The sequence below is a fragment of the Chrysemys picta genome, chromosome 13, assembly GCF_011386835.1.
Source record: "Chrysemys picta bellii isolate R12L10 chromosome 13, ASM1138683v2, whole genome shotgun sequence".
Taxonomy (NCBI): domain Eukaryota; kingdom Metazoa; phylum Chordata; order Testudines; family Emydidae; genus Chrysemys; species Chrysemys picta.
This window is the reverse complement of record NC_088803.1, coordinates 55174046-55194807: the sequence shown is the minus strand read 5'-3', so window position 1 is coordinate 55194807 and position 20762 is coordinate 55174046. Positions and strand designations below refer to the sequence as shown.

Here is a 20762-nt window from a genome sequence, read left to right as displayed (position 1 = left end):
CAGGGTAAGGTTAGGAGGGAGACGAGGAGAGATCTGAGTGTCTCTCTTCCTCCTCTCATCCTTTCTTTCTGCCTTTTCTCATCTCCTTCTCTGTATATCACCTTCAGGGCAATGCCAGCTCACTTTAGAATCAAACTGCAGGGAAAGGTTATCCATCTTTCTGCAAGAGGAACCAGGCTGCTGGGGAAGGAGATAAAACGCTCTCACCATATCACTTGCTGGAATCAAACCCCTCTCACTCGCTCGCTCATTTACCCCTTCAGCTGGAACCGGACACACCTCTTTACCACCCCCTCAGATTTTCCGCCTCCCAGCTCCCTCCCCACCCTGCTGCCTTTAGCTTCCTTTCTTCCTAAAAGCAATTGCAGTTTATTTCGCTGCACTAACATGCTCTTAAAAATAACAAATTGTTCCAGGCTTTTAGTCACGACTTCTGCCTCCTTCCCCCCAAAACACCCATCTAATCACCAAAGCAGCAGGTCTGGGTGAGCGGAAGCGATAACAGGAGAGCAGAGAGGGGGGCGAAGGTGGGCTCTGGGGAGAGGGTTTGGGTTCTCAGATAATTATGGAGCCTTGCTCATACTTCTCTCCCCCGGGTACAACTCCACCTGACTCACAGACCAGAGTTAATTTTATCAACAAACAGGCAGCAGGCTCCTGCTTTAACAACAAGCAGTGCTCCCTCCCATGCTGGGCCTCTCCAGAGTTATAACTTCTGGGGGAACAAAGGAGCCAGAGAATGAGGGTGTTTCATTTCTGGAAGCATGTGAGGCGCTTTGGAAAGCATTAGGCCCTCAGGAGTGATTTATAATATTATAAAGAGGGATTAATGTACCTTTATGGTGCGTGCCATGGGGCAGAAACAAGCAGGAGCAAATCAGAGCTCCCAAGCTACATCCCACATGTATGAAGCTCACACAGCTTATCAGGCAGAGGTAAGTGCAGGAGCTGCCTGGCGCAGCAAGGCGCAGAGCTGCTGTTTGGGCTCCGGGGGAGCCAGGGGGGTTCGTTTGCTCATCCTGGAATGAGAGGGCTGGCTCAGGCTGTACAAAACCCATGGATAACGCAGTCATATTAGAATATGTAGATAGTAGGAGCAGGTGGACACCAAGATGGGCTTGTGATGCTGGCAGACCAGGTGCCAGCTCATGCCAAGGTCCCCAGGTCTCCACTGAACCCTAACCAATACATGGGTGGAGTCAGTCTGGCTCACCTGGGTGTTAGTCTTGTTAAAACAGGAGTTGGAAGTATACGAATGAGTTTAGTGTTTAGACTGTATTGAAGGCTGGGGCATCGCTGCCTGGATTAATCTCACTTATAACATCCCATAGTGTAAGGAAATGCTTGAGCATTTGCATTGTAAGCCGTTGTAACTGTAACTCTCCAGGTAGGAGAGGGACATGAACCAGTGTGAAATGCTGGTCTCCAACACGTGTTACGTCCTGCCCGACAGGGAAGGCCCAGCAACACCAGATGCACTGAAGTGGAATGTTAGAGAGACACACGAGTTTGCTGCTTACTCTCCCCCTCCCCCAGCTCATGAAGACGAGTCTTGCAAGTGAATTCCTCCCATCAGCTGAGTTTGCAGCTCAGAACAGAAGGGGGGAAGGGAATTAAAAGCCCCTAACAAGGAGGAACTGGATCTCATTGCTTCTTGGACTCTGCAGACAAGGTTTCTAAGGCACAAGCAAGAGACCCCCAGTGCTCAGCCTGGGTTAGCCCTAAACGCCATCTGGAGCCTGCTTATTATAGAAGCTTCTGTTCTCTTTTGAAACGTGAGGTTGTAACTCACCTGCTTTACACTTGAAAATAACTCTCATTTCCTTTTGCTATATAATCAATTTGTATTTAGTTTATTATAGGATTGGCTATGAGTGTGTGGTGTGCAGTTGACCTGGGGTAAGTGACTGACCCTTTGGGGCTAAAAGCAACCTGAATATTGCTGTGATTTGTGGTGCAAGCAACTAGCTATCACAATAGTAGGCTGCCTAAATGACAAGATAGACCGGCGAATCCAAGGGGCCTGCCTGTGACTCCATGCTTAGGCTGTTAGAGTCCCTGAGCAGTGTACACTTGGTAATAGGTTGGGGAAATCTATGTGCAGAACTCACAGCCAGTTTGGAGTCTGTGTCCTGCTTCCTAGCAGGGCCCTGGGGTTGGCACAGGTGGAAAGAGTTCAACGTGGCATTCGAGGAGTGCTGCGTGGCTGCACCAGTTCAGCCAACCCCGGCTGGGGAGGGGCTCGGAACAGCAACATAAGAGCGGCCATACTGGGTCAGACCAAAGTCCATCTAGCCCAGTATCCTGTCTTCTGACAGTGGCCAGTGCCAGGTGCCCCAAAGGGGATGAACAGAACCAGTAATCATCAAGTGACCCATCACCTGTCGCCCATTCACAGCCTCTGGCAGACAGAAGCTAGGGACACCATTCCTGCCCATCCTGTTTAATAGCCATTGATGGACCTACCCTCCATGAATTTATCTAGTTCATAGTCTTGGCCTTCACAACATCCTCTGGCAAAGAGTTCCACAGACTGACTATGCGTTGTGTGAAAAAATACTTCCTTTTGTTTGTTTCAAACCTGCTGCCTATTAATTTCATTTGGTGACCCCTAGTTCTTATGTTATGAGACGGAGTGAACAACACTTCCTTATTTACTTTCTCCACACCTTTATAGACCTCAATCATATCCCCCCTTAGTCGTCTCTTTTCCAAGCTGAAAAGTCCCAGTCTTATTAATCTCTCCTCATATGGAATCCGTTCCATACCCTTAATCATTTTTGTCATTTCTGAACCTTTCCAATTCCAATATATCATTTTTGAGATGGGGCGACCACATCTGCATGCAGTATTCAACACACCAGGGTCAGACATGGGGCAGGTCTCTGAGGGGGCAGAACCAAAGAACCCCTGGAGACGTATCGCCAGCCTGAAATGCAGCTGAGCCCTGTTCCCTGTCTATGCACCCCTGTTCTGACACGGGTATTACAGCCTCAGGGCCTGGAGCAACAGCTCTTGAAATGACTAATGCTGACCAAGGCCGAGTGAAGCCAAACTGATGGATCTTCCCACTTGTGCATCTGGGTTTCTCTCCGTAAGATGGGAATTGCCCCAATGTTTAGTTGCTCTGGAAGAATTTTTACATAACACTCCCCTTCTTTCCTTGAGAGGAAGAGTGATGTCTCTGGGAGAGAGAGACTGAGTCCTCCCCACAACCTGGCATGCCCCGGAGATCCCAGTGCTGAGTGAGTGGGGAGTGGAAAGGCCTTCTCTGACCCTCTTTGGTTCAGCATTTATTTGCACCAGCTGTGAGCTGCTAGGGGTCATGGTGTCTGCTGCACACTGGGGGTCCCTTTCCCTAGAGCTGGGCAGTGCTGTTTCCTCTGATCTCCGATTCCCCCCCCTCCCTCCGCCAGACTGAGGGAGGGGCCTGGATGAAAGCCAGTTGGCTTAAATACCAGCCAGATACGGCAGAGGTGTGATGCTTTTTGGCAGAGGGAGAAGCTTGAGGAACTGGTGAAACGTGTGAGTGAGGGCATCTGCTCAGCTATTGCCAAAGGGGTTCGTCACCCTGAGCTCTGCCCAGCCTGAATGTAATGGGGAGAAATGCCTCTCCCAGGAGTTTGCATTCTCTTCTCTCAGACTTTGCCCCAGCCATCAGTGCCTCGAAGCCCTGTGCTAGATGACCGCAGCGAGCTGGCCCTTGGACTGCCTTAGAATCTCTCGATCCAGGACGTACATAGCTCCCATCATCATCATATCTGGGGCCTCCCAAAGATTTAAAAATAGAATTAACGTTGGCAACCTCTCTCTGTCCCCCAGTTGCCAGTCTGTTGGGAGCACAGCTTGACTGGTTTATAGCATTGATTTTAACAGTGCGTGTGTGTACCTATGGGAAGAGCTTATTGCAGGAAAACTGATTCTCAGAGCTGAGTTTTGCATTTAGCTCCGGACCTGGTGAAACTCTTCTCTCTTGTGGCACTGAGTTCCATAGTCCAAGTCTGGCTCCCATAAGGACATACCTCCTGCACTCACAAGCCTCCCGTTAACAATTAACAGCTTCCTGGTTCCAGTGGGACGTAACTGCCCTGGAGGTCATGGTCGGAGACAGTGGTTATCTCTGAGATCTAGGTGTAGTCCCTGGACACCATCTGTAAGTGCACTTTCCCTTTCTCCCCCTCCCCCGCATCCTTCTGAGCAGGGCACACTCATGCAGACACATTACCTGTGCCCGGTGCTCTGCACTGACTGCCAGGTCACACCCAGGTAAGATTCCAGGTGCCAGTGATTATCTACAAACCCATCATTCTTGTAGAGCTCAAAGTGAACTGGATGCTTCACCAGCAATGCACACAGGAGCCCTGGGGCCAAGGACCTGGCATTCTAACGAATGTCCAGGCACGGGCTGGGGAGTGGGGAGCAGCAGGAAGGGAAGGGACTGAATGTGACACATAGAATGGGGTTTGTTAATGCCACGATTTTTGTATTGATTTGTAACTCTCTCCTGTTCCAACTGCGCTTTCATTTCAGCTTTACTTGAGGTGATGCCTTCAGCCCTTGATGGTCTAGTCTCACAGATCCCCTCTGCCTAGGCCCACATCTGTCAGTCTCAAGAGTGAAGCTTGTGGGAGCTGGCCAGGGGGTAGATCTTCACCATTGGATCGGTGGCAGGTTCTTGCCACTGGAATTCACATGCACCATAAAAGCTGACACTTGCTGACAGAGGCACCTTGTTAGCTGCCGTCCTCAGCAGTTGAGTCTCACACGTGGAAATTCGGCTGGTGCTGCTGAGGGATGCTGTACAGATGCTGCTGAACTGTGGGGGAAATGTTTGCATCACACTTGAGCTAATGTGCGTACCAGGCAGCTGGAAGGTGTGTTGATGGTTGTGTTAGAAATGGAATAAATACTTAGGGTGGGGCTCTCACACCTGGGGAGTCACCTGTGTGACTGACCACAGGGGTTGCTGACAGAACAAAGAGATGGGATAAGTTCCCTGCTGCTGGCAGAGGACGCTCACCAACGACGCTGTGTGTTGGTTTTGTTTCAGACAATCATTCCCAGGTGTCTAGAGCATCTCTGCGTATCCGAATCCTGGATGTGAACGACAACCCACCCGAGCTGGCCACGCCGTACGAGGCTGCGGTATGTGAAGATGCCAAGCCCGGCCAGGTAATCAGAACGCCTGGCTCCCTGTCAGCATTGTGCCACGTGCAGTGTTTGCGTATGAAACGTCTGCATTAGGCCTGGCACATCCTGACCGGGTGTCTGTGTATCTGGAAAGCGCACGCAGCTGTGAGGCCCATGGTGAGGCCCGCCTCAGGGTTAAGGAGTTGACACTGTTCTCTGACTGCTCAGGTCAGGACAAGACTTCACCCTGATGGAGTGTGACTTTGGGGGGCAATTTTCTTCTCAAAACTACTCTGGCAGCCACTGCTTGTGGAGCTGCGACTGCCTTTCCCTCCAGGAGAGCTGACCCTTCAGGGAGAGAAGGGTGCTGTGTGCCCGGGGGCGGTGGGAGTGGGAGCAATGCCTTTCCCTTCCTGCCCAGCTGCAGGTGCGTGGAAGGAGCTGAATAGCTGAATCTGATGGCACTGGCAAAGGTTTTCCATCTCTCTTGAGGGAGATGCTGCCCATTCCAGTGCTGCGAGGAGTCCCCAGGCAGGGACCTCTCCCTCAGCCCCAAGGAAGCAGCTCTGACCTCTGCTTTCTTCTTGTAGCTAATTCAGACAATAAGTGTCGTGGATCGTGATGAGCCTCAGAGTGGCCATCGCTTCTACTTCACACTGGCCCCGGAAGCCACTGACAACCACCACTTTTCTCTGCTGGATATCCAGGGTGAGTCGTCCTCCTTCCCACTCATCAATTCCCTTCTGCCCTATTCTCCCTTCCTCTCCAGTTGGTGGCTGCATGGCCTGGGACCTGTGCCAAGAACGGGGAGCAGGAAAGGCTGGTCACCATGGGAAGTGCTGTGGGATGCAGCAGGCTCCCCGGACTGTTCCCCCGCAGACCTTTCACCTCTGATCGATGCAGATCCAGCCCTTCTCGAGCAGCTGCCTCAGCCACACAGGCCCTTCTTAGGAGCCTGTCCCACCAGAATTCTTTGCTGGCAAAGAGCAGGAGCTCTCACGAGCCTCTGTGTGTCTGGCTGCTGCAGGCTGCACCTCACTCCTTCCTAGCCAGCAGATTCTCAGCTCCTGTTCGGTGCTCTGTGGCTCTGACGTTGGGGGGCCAGTTTTCCTTTCTCAGTCCTGCAGAGAGAGCACAGCCTCACCATTCTGTATATTTGATTTCCCCCACGCGCAGTGAAGCAGCCCCCACCCAGAGCAGAGACACGCTGAGCAGAATAGCAGGCCATGCCCCTGGAAAAGATGGACTGAGAGGCTGGGGGCTTCACCCTAAGCGATTAATCGCACTGTTAATAATAGAATATCATTTGTTTAAATATTTTTGGATGTTTTCTACATTTTCAAATATATTGATTTCAATTACAACACAGAATACAAAGTGTACAGGACTCACTTTATATTTATTTTTTATTACAAGTCTTTGCACTGTAAAAAAACAAAAGAAATGGCATTTTTCAATTCACCTAATACAAGTACTGTAGAGCAATCTCTTTATCATGGAAGTTGAACTTACAAATGTAGAATTATGTACAAAAAAACTGCATTAAAAAATAAAACAGTGTAAAATTTTAGGGCCTGCAAGTCCACTCAGTCCTACTTCTTGTTCAGCCAATTGCTCAGACAAACAAGTTTGTTTACATTTGCAGGAGATAATGCTGCCCTCTTCTTGAAAGTGAGAACAGGCGTTCTCATGGCACTATGGTAGCCAGCGTCGCAAGATATTTACATGCCAGATGCGCTAAAGACTCATATGTCCCTTCATGCTTCAACCACCATTCCAGAGGTCATGGGTCCATGCTGATGATAGGTTCTGCTTGATAACAATCCAAAGCAGTGCGGACCAACACATGTTCATTTTCATCATCTGAGTCAGATGCCACCAGCAGAAGGCTGATTTTCTTTTTTGGTGGTTTGAGTTCTGTAGTTTCCGCATTGGAGTATTGCTCTTTTAAGACTTCTGAAAGCATGCTCCACACCTCGTCCCTCTCAGATTTTGGAAGGCACTTCAGATTCTTAAACCTTGGGTTGAGTGCTGTAACTATCTTTAGAAATCTCACATTGGTACCTTCTTTGCGTTTTGTCAAATCTGCTGTGAAAGTGTTCTTAAAATGAACATGTGCTGGATCATCATACGAGACTGCTATAACATGAAATATATGGCAGAATGCGGGTAAAACAGAGCAGGGGACATACAGTTCTCCCCCAAGGAGTTCAGTCACAAATTTAATTAACACATTATTTTTTTAACGAGCATCATCAGCATGGAAGCATGTCCTCTGGAATGGTGGCCGAAGCATGAAGGGGCATATGAATGTTTAGCATATCTGACACGTAAACACCTTGCAATGTCGGCTACAAAAGGGCCATGCAAATGCCTGTTCTGACTTTTAGGTAACATTGTAAACAAGAAGAGGGCAGCATTATCTCCTGTAAATATAAACAAACTTGTTTGTCTTAGCGATTGGCTGAACGAGAAGTAGGACTGAGTGGACTTGTAGGCTCTAAAGTTTTACATTGTTTTGTTTTTGGGTGCAGTTATGTAACAAAAAAATCTACATTTGTAAATTGCACTTTCACAACAAAGGGATTGCACTTCAGTACTTGTATGAGGTGAATTGAAAAACTATTTCTTTTGTTTATCATTTTTACAGTGCAAATATTTGTAATAAAAATAATATACACTTTGATTTCAATTACAACACAGAATACAATATATATGAAAATGTAGAAAAACATCCAAAATATTAAATAAATTTCAATTGGTATACTATTGTTTAACAGTGCGATTAAAACTGCGATTAATCGTGATTGGTTTTTTTGAGTTAATTGCGTGAGTTAACTGCGATTAATCAACAGCCCTAGAAAAAACACACACGAGTGACACCGACAGAAGCACTGGCGAGGACAGTGCTATGTCAGCAGGAGATGCTCTCCCATCAGCACAGAGCAGCTACACAAGCGATCTTGTAGTGTTACAGCTGTGCTGCTGTCAGCGCGCTAGTGTAGACATGGCCTAAGACATGTCAGTCTATTGCTTTTTGGAGCGTAAGGAGTTACCAGCTCACATTACTCTGCCAGTCTGTCCAGTCTCTTATAGCACCTCTGGCACTGTCTGCCATTGTTAGCGCTTCAGGGGCAGGTGGAAACAACCACAACATGCCTGGCCAATTGTTCAGAGCTGGCAGGAAAAAACCCTGCTTTTGTCTGCAGCTTGTCAGGGTGTGCCCTGAAACCCGAGATCTTTTCACACTGAGGCTTGGTCTACACTGCCAATTGAACGACAAAACTTTTTTGTCGTTCACAGGTGCTTAAAAAAGCCCCGCCCTGCCCTGAAAGACACAAGTTTTGCCACGGCAAGTGGCAGCATAAATGGCTTGTTTTTGGCAGGAGTGCTCTCCTGTTGACAATGCAAACTCAGCTCAGGGGTGGACGTATTTTGTCAGCAAAAGTGCTGACAAACAGCGTTTACACTTCCCGACTTTTAGCGACACAGCTGTCACTAAAAGCTGTGTAGTGTAGACAAAGCCTTAGTCTACCGCCAGGCCTACACTACAGACTTCTGCTGGCATAGCTCTGTTGGCTGGGGTGTAAAGAGATATGGTCCCTGATCGACTGGTCTTCGCCTACAAACCTCCCAACGCTGTTAATAGTCTGCCAGAGTAACTGACTCAAGGGGCCTCCAGCGGCATGGGTTCCACCCGCTCCCTCTGTGGTGCACTAAGAAGCATTTCCTTTCATTGGGTCTGACTGTTCTGCTCTTTCACTTCATCTCAGCAAGCGTCTCTTTGGAGGGCTTGGTCAGCTGATGATTCAGAATCTCTCTGCCAGTCCCTGCTCACTCTCCTCTACCACACGCCAAATAACTCCGGCACTCAAGCTCCTTGCCACCTGTTCAGTCTTGCCATTTGGCTAACCCTCCACTGCCCTTCTCAGGACTCAGATGACATGACCTAGACTGCCCCTTTACAGACGGTCAAAATCATGTTTTCAGCATTATATTTTTTCTCTTTTAAAAATACATCCCAGAATGCAATTTTCTTCTCTCCCTGCTGCTGTATGCCGGGCAGACATGCTATCCTCTGTCTGTTCAAGCTGTGTGATCTCAGCAGCTTCCGGCGTTTAGCAGAGACCAGATGAAAGGCTAGTGGGACTCTGAACGTGAGAGCTGTGGGGGTGGGTGCAGCTGCCTGATATGACCTAAGTCTGATGCATAAGGGAGGAGTGGAGCCATCACGTGTTGCTGCTTGCTGCTGCTAGTTATCTGAGCTGCTCCAGTGGCATCTCATGGTCAAACATAGGTGGGTCTGGTACCACTGGAGAGAGTCCCATGGTGAAAAGAGCAGACATGAGTTCTCCATCCAGGGGCCCAGAGGTGCTGTCTGTGGGCACTGATGTGGTTCATTAAGTCTAGGAGACTTGCCCCAAGAGTCATTGTCTGCTATCTCTGTTAGAGCAGCATGCATCCGAAGAAGTGGGTATTCACCCACGAAAGCTCATGCTCCTATACGTCTATAAAGTGCCACAGGACTCTTTCTGCTTTTACAGATCCAGACTAACACGGCTACCCCTCTGACAACTATCTCTGTTAGGAAATTCACACCCTCTAGGGGCATGTGGACAGCAGAACCCCAGTGTCAGAGTGTCTGGCCTCACAAAGACGGTAGATGCTTGGGCCCAATAGATCCCATGTTGCATTTGGGGTGAGCTGAAATATTAGGGTTGCTGCATGCATGTCCTGCCTTCTGCCATTCTGAGTGTTCGTTTCTGGTTCTGATGCACTGAGTAGCGTGGGGATGGGACGGGCAAGGGCCACCGGGGCTGTCATGTTGTTGGGCCTGGTCTCAGCAGATCTGGGGTCTCGTTGATAGTCATGGGCTTATTTACTGTTGATTTGGCATTAAAGACTATGAGCTTCATGTCCCTGTATTTGCCTGGGAAGATGCACTCTGGAGAGGTGGAGGGTGCTGCCTGGAATCAGATCAAGTTTCCTATTGGTTGACTGACATTTCTGCTGAGTCCAACTGCGAATTGTAAGTGGATCTGGGGGATACCTGCCACATTGCAGGCTCAGCTAGGAACCCAAGTGTCTGGGGGCATCTTAAAACCCTTCTACTAAACATTTACCTTCCATTTACCCCCTGAAGCTTGCCCACTAGCCAAAGGCACCATGTTGGAGGGAGACAAAACAAAAGGTAAAGGAAGTTTTCAAAAAATGAAGCCACCTCCATTTTTGCAGCCTTCATCTCCCCATAACTTGATCCAATTTGCCTTCCAGAAGAACTCTATCCCCTCCTAAAATCCTGTCTATGACATTTCAGGCAGATTGGTTTGGTTTTGGCCTAGTTCAGAGCATCAAAATCCAGGTTGCAATTAAAAGCTTCACTCTTAACTGTGGAGAAACGAACGTCTCTTCACTGTATGTTAAATACACTGGTCCAATTCCTGACCCGAGGTGACCCTCAATTAACCTCTCTCCACTCTTGGGGTAGCTACTCATGGAGTCTCTTTGGTTTTTTATCATCTAACCAGGTTTTAATCCTCCACAAGATTTGCCCCATGCCCTGTTATTTTCCTTCATAGCCTCTTATGAGACCTTCTCAAAAACTTTTTGAACTCCAAGTAAATTATATCCACCTGTGTCTATTACATCATTAATGTCTTCCAAATGTTCGGACAGGCTGAGAGGCAGGATTCTCCCCCATGGGAGCCAGGGCTGTTTGACACAGTCAGGTTACACTTATCCAAGCGTATTCCCTGATAGGAGGTTGCTCTGTAGCTCCCTGCCTCCGCTGTGGCCCTTTGCTGCATTAGTGATTTTCCAACCTCATTTTCATGCGTATAAATATTTCAGATGATCAGAGCTTGGCAAAAGCCGCCCTCTTCCCCCAGTGTGTGGGCATTTGTGCTCCATGTTCATGCTGCTCTGGGCTTCTCCACCAACGGGTTTCAAACCAAGAGGAACCCGGGGATTCGGGCAGCCCTGGACTTGCTTGCACCCGGCTCCTTCTCCAGACTCTCTGCTCTGACACTGCAAAGGATTGCTGATTCCTCAGAGAGCACGATGAGGCTCACTCTGCTGGAGCAAATTAATCTGAGTGATCCCCGAAACTTTCCTTGTGACATCTCACTAAACAAGGAGTAAAAGCCAGTATCATCCAGCACCTCTCTGCCTTGGTTGGAAACAAGCTTTAATTGCAGGGCTTGTTCCGAGGGCTGTTGGAGACCCTGGCGTACGCGTCTCTGAGCAATGGCTTATTAGATAATAAGAACCGGAAGCTGCTGGTGGATGTATTATTACTGCACTCTTTCACTCTGTCTCCTCTCCTTTGCTTCTGTCCAATTCCCCCTCTTCACCCTCTCCCCCCGCCCCACCAATCTAATTTCCCCAGCACACTCTTCTTTGGTTCCCTTCCGGTCCTGCTCATTCCCTTGCTATAGCCTCCTTCAGTTTCTCTCTCCCCCTTCTTGCGGTCTCTCTCCCGGGCTCGGCCCCTCTTGCACTCTGTCTCCTTCTCTATATAAATATCAGTGGTGACAAACTGCTACCCACCAGCCCATCTGTTTCTTTGTACAAATTTGTAGCCCGTTTTGAAACGTGATTTATAAATATTGCTTCTGCAGCCAAGGAGTGACACTGATGGATGTCAGCACAGATGGATTCACTAAGCTCTTGGTTAAATCTTTTTGCACCTACTTCTCTCACTTCCTGTTAGGCAGCAGAAAGCAACATCAGGAGCGTAACTCATCCTCTCAGCATGACAGGGACCAAAATCCTCTCAGGAAATGTTCTCCATCTTTGACCCTGTATAAGAGTTTGTCAGGCTGAGCAGAGAGGCTCCTGGCAGAGACAGTGGGATTTTGATGAGGGACTGGATGGGATTAGGAGGCTGTGGTCAGCAGAGCATTAGATTTTCAGCTATTAGAAAGTGACATTTGTTTGCACACACCAAATGCCAAATTGTCCTAATGGTGGCAGAATGCAAAGGTGTTGTCCCTAGCTGCAAGTGGGGATCGGCATGCCTCTATTCTAATAGCTGAGAGAAGCTTCCAGGGATCCTACAGAGATGTGCTAGAGCTGAGAACTGCTGGGATATGCCTAAACCTAATAGGGGAGGGATGGAAGATGGCCCCTGAGCTGTAGCATCTAACCCAGTTAAAATTATGCTCCGCAGAAGATGGCAAAACACCAGGGAAAACGGAAGGGCCCAGAGTGAAAATTATTTCCTTTTAAAAATTAATGGCCCAGATCCTGCCCCCACTTCTGCAGGCAGGCCTGGCAGCTGAGCAGCCGAGAGAGGGGCAGGATGCTGAGAGTTAATGCAGGCGGGTTCTGACTACCCAGAGTGCACCCTGTGGAGGCTCCATGGACAGCGGTTCTTGAGGCAGGCCAAGCGAGATGGGACAGTCCGCCCTTCGGATCCACAGTTAAGCATCTCCCTTGCCCCACCCCCTGCATGGGTGTGCTCTGGAGGGGTGTCTCTGCCCTCCTAGCCGAACCTCACCCCCATGGGACTATTTACATGGGCTTTGCAGAGGGGAGTGGGGCTGGGCCAATAGCTTTGCTCACAACCACTGCACACGAGCCAGGAGAGGAGGCAGCATACTGTGTGGTGAGGGCGGGGAGCCCCTTCCCCAGCCTAGAAACCCCCACAGGAGCAGACCAGACACACTCCTGCACTCCCTTGAGTGCTTAAGGGGAGTCGGTCACCATGCCTCCCGTGGAGATGAGGTCATGGCTCAGCCCATCCTCTTACAGGCATGCCACAATTGTCAGCAGGCTTTTGGGAGCCGGAGTGCTGCAGGACGTGGTGTCTCCAGGCACCCCTGAGCCATCTTGCCTATGGCAGTATGATGTCTCCTGGGCCTCCTCCTGCCATCCCCAGAGCCAGCTCCCTCTGGGTGTTCAGGCAGGAGGTTGCTCTCTGTAATTCGCCAGGACAGTGATTTGGCCATAGTCCCGGGATGGGCCTGGCTAGTGATCGGTGACCCCAGACAGCATCCAGCAGAGAGAGGACATGCAGGAGACATTACGGCCAGTGGCCATGGATGGGAGAGTGCCCAACCAGGCAGGACTCAGAGTCAGAATGACAAAAGCCCCGTCAGGGCCCAGCCCAGCCTATCCCTCAGAGGCCAGGGTCTGTCCCTGCCATCCTGTCCCCCGGGGGCCAGGCGGAGCTGCACCCTGCAGTCCATTCTCCAGAGCTCTCTCCAGCACTGCATTCAATGGCCCAAGTGATGGCACTCCCTCTCGGGGGTCTCTGACATGCAGGGCTTGTCTACACTGTGCCACAGTGGTGCCTACGGGGCCTGTGGGACAAGAGGGTGTGAACTTTTTCACTAGGAGGGTGGTGAAGCACTGGAATGGGTTACCTAGGGAGGTGGTGGAATCTCCTTCCTTGGAGGTTTTTAAGGCCCAGCTTGACAAAGCCCTGGCTGGGATGATTTAGTTGGGGAGTGGTCCTGCTTTGAGCAGGGGGTGGGACTAGATGACCTCCTGAGGTCCCTCCCAACCCTGATATTCTATGGTTCTATGATTCTATGAACCAGGAGCAAAGGGCTGACATAAAGCAAAGGAAAATGGAGTCTGAGTCTGGCTATGTCCATGCCATGCCACAGTGCGGCCTACAGGGATGTGAATTGCCGGGCACACCAAAGCGTGACACTGTTTGAACAAGGGCGACTTTAACGTGAAGAAGGTACCGTTTAGTTTGTGCCCACAGCGTCCACATGGCCCAGTTAGAGCTCAGCGCTTTGGTGTGCTGTGTAATTGACACCCCCCCACCCCGTAGTCCGTGCTGTGGGGCAGCCGCACAATGTAGACATCACATCGCCTCAGGCCCCATTTTCCTTTGCTGCTGTCACCCTTTGCTCCTAGTTTACACCCCTGTGTCCCACTCTGAGCAGTTCCCCACACCGCTCCCCTGCAGGCACGTTTACTCTCTTAGCAGAGCTGCCGGTTCTCATTAGCTGGCTCTGCATCCTTATTCGGCCCCTCCAGCCCTCTTGGTATTTTTGTTGCTTTTCTCTGAACCTTCCAATTAATCAGCCTCATTCTGGAACTGAGGTGCCCAGCCCTGAACGCGAGATCCAGGGGCCATTTTGCAGGCCCTTCACAGAGAGGGACGATCCGCTCCCTGCTGAGATGTGATACCTCTGCATGTGCAGCCCCAAGTCGCCCACAGTAACCACCTGCACCGCCCAACGCATGGAGCAAGTGCAGTGGGGGGGCAGCAGACTGGAGAGAAGAGGCCACTCTGAGCCATGCTGTGCTAGAAGGAGATTGAAACCGGCCCTGGGACTTCATCATTGCAGCGCAGCCGCTGTCCTTATTCTGCAGCACCAGAAACACAAGCCAGGAAGTGCAGACGCTCCCAACATTTTACCCTCAGCCCTACTTTCATATGGGAAAGGAGCTCAGCCAGCCCCACCATCCCATGCTTCAGAGCCAGCATTCGCTGAATCGCTAGCGCTGAATCCGGGCCACTAATCCACCGGCAGCTGGAACAGCGGGCAAAGCCCCCCTTCCTCTGCCACCCTCCCTGCAGGCTCCAAGCTGCTGGGCCCCACAGGGGGTCACTGAGAGCAGAGGGGAGAGACAGTCTCCTGCCCTCCATGCTTCAGCCCATGGAGCCTGAAAAGTCACCGAGGGGCTCTCTGCTTGGGGCACGGATGCTAGGGCTCGTCTGGAGTCTCACAGGGGCCCAGCCAGCCATGAGCTTGATCTATGAGGGTGTGAATAAAAAAGTGAGAGAAGAGCTACGTCCCCACAGACACAGCCTGCCCTACCCAGGGGCCAGGCCTTGCTGCGGGACATGTCCCTTCTCCCCCTTCCCAAGGCGTGTGGCCCGGCCCCCAGACACGACCCACCCAGGAGCCAGGCCTTGCTGCGGGACATGTCCCTTCTCCCCCTCCCCGAGGCGTGTGGCCCGGCCCCCAGACACGACCCACCCAGGAGCCAGGCCTTGCTGCGGGACATGTCCCTTCTCCCCCTTCCCGAGGCGTGTGGCCCGGTCCCCAGACACGACCCACCAAGGAGCCTTTTAAATAAGGACCCTGATTAATATTCCCATTCCTCCTGCCCTCTCCACATTCACTGCTTCATACACACCCACTCTGCCACACCCACTCTGTTGCTACGATCGACCCAGCTTCCTTGGCTGAGCCCTGGTTGCCCTCCAGAAATGCTGATGCTTGATCAGAGAAAGAAAGGGCCTAAAGCGAAGGGACCAGTAGGGGACTATTTGCTTTAGCTGACTTACTGCTTATCCTGTCTGTGAGAGCCAGGGGCTTTGGTAATTAATGGTTCACTCGTTTGTATCTGCAGGGGTCACCCTGCTTTGCTGCTGCTCCTCCTGAGTGTTTGCAGGGCGCTCACTCACTTTACTGCTGAGTTGCAAAACCGCGAGTCGGGCGGAGCTCATTGAGCGCTTACTCACGTTCTGTGCCAGCTTCTTTGTTGTATTGTTCTGACCCAGTCCCCATACAAGCTCCTATCCCACAGGACTTTCAGAGTCCATCCTGACAAAGCCACATGGACCCTGTTCTCCTGTTCTTCTAACACCGCAGAGTGAGCCTACTTCACTCACAGCACCATCTACTAGTGCTGGGTTGAAAGATGAAGCTTTGAAGTGAACCTTTCCAACGGTGCGACATTGTTCTACACTCCTCGCAGAAGCACAGCCAGTGGGTGGCCATGTCCAGAAGGAAGCAGAACAACAGTCAAGTTGCCTAAAGGCAAAGATAGAATGGAAAAAGCTGACTTTCTGCCCCATCCAGTCTGTGGCCTTCCAGATGTTGTCACCATCCTAGGACTCCTGCCTCTCCTCTGCTGGCTCTGCCTGGCCTGAGCAAATTGATTCGAGAAGCATTTGAGACAATTATGGCCAAAAATCATGTTCTCCAAGAAATACTAACTGCATTGGAAGGGAGAGTAGAGGGAATCTCATCTCAGCAGCCTGGAAAGTCTGGTAGCTAATACGGAGTGACACATGGAGCCTACCGACTCCAAAGCTTAGGGGCTAGACAAGCAGATGTCTCAACTCTCTAAAGGTCTAATTAAGAGCAGCATAATGGGTGATGGAAGACTTGGAAACCTTAACAATCAGGATTCTGGGAGTGCCTGAGGATAGAGGTAACAGATACTCCAGCTCCAGTGGAGATTCCGTTACCCACTCTGCATGACATAGAAACTGATCTGACAGAGAAGGAAAGGGAGCACTTCATCCCCACCCAGGCAAAGAAAAGGGCAATGGGGCCAGAGCAGTAATGGTCCCTGAAGCTCAGAGAATTTTAGGTAAGGAAGAAGTAAAATGCAAACAATCAAGAATTCTTTCCCACCGGACCTGAGCCCTGCCACAGAAGTCAGAGAAGGGAATTTTATTCTTTTCAGAGAAACCTTTAAGGCAGAGGGAAGCTACAACTGCAGTATGGTTGCCTACTGACCTGGGAGTTATATACTGTAAAAAGTCTGCATGTCCTGGGATGCTAAAGCTGTGGAACAGCTGTTGGAGAAGGGGAAGACAGATGCTTATTCTGGCCCGGCGAGTGCAGGAGGAGCGTGGATCTGAAAATCCAACCCGGAGATTTGATTGCTCTCATCTGCTTTCTTTTTTCTCCTATTTTAGATTGACTTATGAAAAAAGAGCTATTGCTGCCATCAGCAGAGTTTGTTTGCAGAAAGACTCTGAGAGACTTACCTGTTTTACTATACCTGGTTACGACATGTGACATGGTTATCACTGTGAATAGCTTGTGTTCCCAAACTTTCCTGTTCTGTACCAGTAACAAGGGCTGGGTTCTGGACACTTTGTTCACGCAGATTTGGGCCCCGTTTTATTAGTCTGGTCCTCAAGGCGAGCAAGACATGGGCAGGAAATAATAGGGGACTCTCTCTGGAAAAGTGATATCGCGTATGTGGGAAGCAGTCACCCAGGTGATTAGTAGGAGGGCTGTATGTGGCAATCTGGGGACAGCACAGAAGGGAAGTGCTTGAAATGTAAGATGGTAGCGGGGGGAAAAATGGTTTGTGGGCTTCACAAGCAGAGGATGATGCATGCAAGAATACTGCCTAGCGTGTGCCAGGCAGCAAACACATGCAAGCATGGAAGAGCCCCAAATACTTCACCATACAGATAACCTCATTGTCACCTCAAAGTTGAAAAGCTGTGGACCAAGAAGATGATTTTGACCCCTGTGGTGGCTTTGGACTACATTCACAATGATCATCTGCAGCACAGCACTGGTGGGATGGTACCTGCTGAGAGAATACTGTCCTCTGCTTAAGGCATCTCAGTTCTGCAAAGGAATTAGCAAATGTGAGGATGTTCAGAGAAGAGCCATTACAAAGATGATGACAATGGGGCCAGAGGAGAGGACTGACCTGTGACGACAGAGGGATACATCTGATTATTTGGCTATGCAACAGCTAAGGAGAGGGGCCAGGAGAACACTCTACAAATTACTGAAGGATGTAAACACCAAGCAAGGAGAGAAGGAGGGGATGTGGGGTTAGTTATGGGATTAAACTGAGCAAAGGGAAATGTGGCTGAATATCTGGGGAAAGTGCCTAATGTTGAAACTCTGACTGTCTAACCAGTAGTCCGGCATTGGCTTGGTGATGAGCTAAATGAACTACCAGGCCTTTTCTGCTTTTGTTGTAGCCATGAAGATCTGTGTGGGTCTCCGCTCTGGATCCGGTGCTTGCTTGGCCCTGCTCAGGGAGAGAAAACGGTGTGTTAAGCAGTTTGAAATAAAGAGTTTTGTAGTCTTTTAATTTTGTCTCACTCTCTGCCACTGAGTGATGTGTATCTGTTGAAGTTCTCCAACCCCTCTATGGGCTGTGCCTTTCGGAGCTCGGTCAGGCAGCTGCCCCACAGTCTGTGTGATATTTAAATGTTGTTGGCTGCTTTTGTTTTGACTTTGTGGACAGAACAATCAAAATGCTTCCTCTTTCCTTTGGGGGGGAGGCTTGGGGGGTTATGGACGTAGTGATTCAAAGTGCTGCATGTGTTGTTCCATCAATATCAGAGCTGAAGTTAGTAGCTGCCTTTCACTGAGGGACTCACACGTATTTGTAGTCTGTATTCTGTATTTATACAAATCCTTTTGAAATCGGTGTGTTGTAGCCGGTCTTTCTCTAACGTGAGCTGGAGCTGACTGTAAATAAAATGGGTGTTGCCAGCATTCTGATGTGCTTCCCAAACAACACTAGGAACTGGTGCCAAGTACATATTTACACAGAGCTACATAGGTGTCTGCCTGAGACACTGGAACAGCTCCAAAGTACAAAACTCCTATCTGAGAAACATCTCGGAGCGAGAGCTGGCCTGGCATCAGTCCCTCACCCAGATCTGGCGGTGAGCAGAAAGCCCCAGACAGGGGCCAGGGTCAGACCCACTGAGCCAAGATTTCTCTGCCCCAAGTTCTCAGGCTTATTAGTAGACTTGTGCATATTCTCTGCTGGTATGTCCCAAACCCCTGATAATGTCCACTGGGTCCAGATGGGCAGAACTTCAGAGTTCCCCTGGACTGGCAAGTGTTCTATTAAAATTAATATAACAGTGTGCTTCTCCATCCTGTTACTTCACAGTGCCAAGCATCTAACTTGGTGTCTAGCTAAACTGCACAGAGATGGAGTCCTAGCCCCCTGCTATGACCGTGATGTTAATATTGTTTATACCTCCCTTTGTCCTGCTACACCACAGCGAGCTGAGGCAGCAGCAGCAAGCTAAGGATCTTATTACCTGTATGCAAGTGGTTCGCATAACAATAAACAAAATTTCACAGTCCTGGCGGCTCCTCGGCATTTACTCGTACAGACAGGCTGCTGCTTCCTCTCACAGCATCCCCCGCCTCGGAGATGTCGCTTTCCGTCCCATTCATGAAAGATGTTTTATCAGGCAACCCCAGAAACTGAGGGTGCGTCTACATGGTAGTAAAAGCTGCGGCACCGAGTCTCAGAGCCCTGGTCAAGTGACAGGGCTCCTGGTGTTTGGGCTGTGGGGCTATAAAATAGCAGTGTAGGCATTGGGGCTCACGTTGGAACCCCAGGCTCTGAGACACCCGCCCGCCCATGCGACTTCTGAGCCCAGCTCCAGCCTGAGTTGCAAGGTCTACACTCCACTTCTGCTCTAATAAATTTGTTAGTCTCTAAGGTGCCACAAGTCCTCCTGTTCTTCTTTTTGCGGATACAGACTAACACGGCTGCTACTCTGAAAGGTCTACACTGCAATTTAATAGCCTGCAGCCCAAGCCAGCTGACCCAGGCCAGCCCCATTGCAGTGTAACCTCCCCTGAGGCTGGCCGTCCCACAAGAGCAACAACTTGAGAATTACAAAGCTCATGGCACATGAGTCGCAAAGGGTGCGTCTACATCACAATGAAAGACCTGGTTGCTCGGCCACGGCCACTGATCCAGGTTCCCGGGGCTCAATTGCAGGGAGGCCTCACCCACCTTGTCACTCACATGGACGACATATCCTAGGGGAAATTATAATATGTTGAAACATGGTTAAAAAATCAGTATCTGTCTGTGTGGTGTCTATTCAAAGGAATCCCTGTGAATGTTGGCCCTGTCTGAGTTGAGACTAACGTCAGCATTATGGCATGTGCTATATGGGTAACTAGCTAATCTGTTGCCCTGTGTTTTGCATTCGGAGTGAGAGTGAGCTCTTTAAAGCAGGTTCTGTGCCCTAAGGAGAAGAGGAGATGCCTTTTTCCTGTTTCCCATGTGCTGGACATCCCAGCTGCCCCCTGCCCAGGTGCCAAAGCCTCTGGCTCCCCTGACAATGTCTGCAGTGCAGTTATCTACTGGTAATACAGAGAACTGTGGCAAACTGATAACGGGGGGCAATCTCCCTGAAGAAAGGGAAAACGCCAGGTGAATGGCATCAAAGCTTTGTGTTGCCTGTTTTTAAACATAAAGGAGATATTACACTGTGTGTGTTATTATCCCCCGCTTAAGCTGATGTCACATGCTATGAAGGTGTGGTAGAAGGCTTTTGAAAAGCGTCTCTGTGGAATGGTTTAAATTTGGAACAGTCCATATGGATTCATGTCGGGAAGAAGCACATCTGATGCTGAATTTGTGCTACAAATACTCCTGGAGAAGTTCAGAGAAGAGACAGCAGCTGGGTATGGTCTTTGTGGGCCTGGAAAAGGTGTATGATTGTGTACCAACAAAACCAGCCTGGTGGAGTTCGCAAGAGCCAGTGTGCCAGAAGGTACTTTTGTCTTACCCCGGATATGTACAGTGGTGGGACTGGCCTGGCCCAAACTAACAGGGGCTACAGGAGAGAATTTCCAGTAAGTACTGGAGCTCAGGGGTCAGCGTTGCGCCCCTTTCAGTTTGTGCCTGTCATGCACATGATAAATGAGAAGATAGGAAGGGAGCTAGCTGCTTGGGAACATGCTGTTCGCTGAGGACTCAGAGATGTGTGCATTAGATTGTGAGACCCTACAAGCCAACTTTGAACAATGGCAACGTAGTTGTGAGTGGGCTGGGCTTAGAGAGAAGGCTGGTAAGACAGGCTGTGCTAACTGCAGGAGGAGGACTCACCATAAAGGACATCACAGGCCGATTGCCTAGAAGCGTGAAAGTATTTAAATACTGGTTTCAGGGTAGCAGCCGTGTTA

The 20762-nt window shown here is 50.0% G+C and overlaps 1 protein-coding gene across 11 annotated transcripts in view; it reads left to right on the top strand.

Moving 5' to 3' along the window:
* The window catches only part of CDH22 (cadherin 22), a 188669-nt gene that overhangs the window by 116487 nt on the left and 51420 nt on the right, over positions 1–20762 (top strand). For 9 of the 11 annotated variants that reach the window (XR_010592417.1, XM_065566413.1, XM_065566414.1 and 6 more), the window contains 2 exons: positions 5051–5172; positions 5721–5838. Coding sequence is in view for 10 of the 11 variants with exons in the window: in XM_065566413.1 (XP_065422485.1) it covers positions 5051–5172; positions 5721–5838 (240 nt within the window). In the remaining variant the exon portion in view is untranslated. The remainder of the gene's footprint in view (positions 1–5050; positions 5173–5720; positions 5839–20762) is intronic. The other 2 variants (XM_065566410.1, XM_065566407.1) reach the window with 1 other exon arrangement.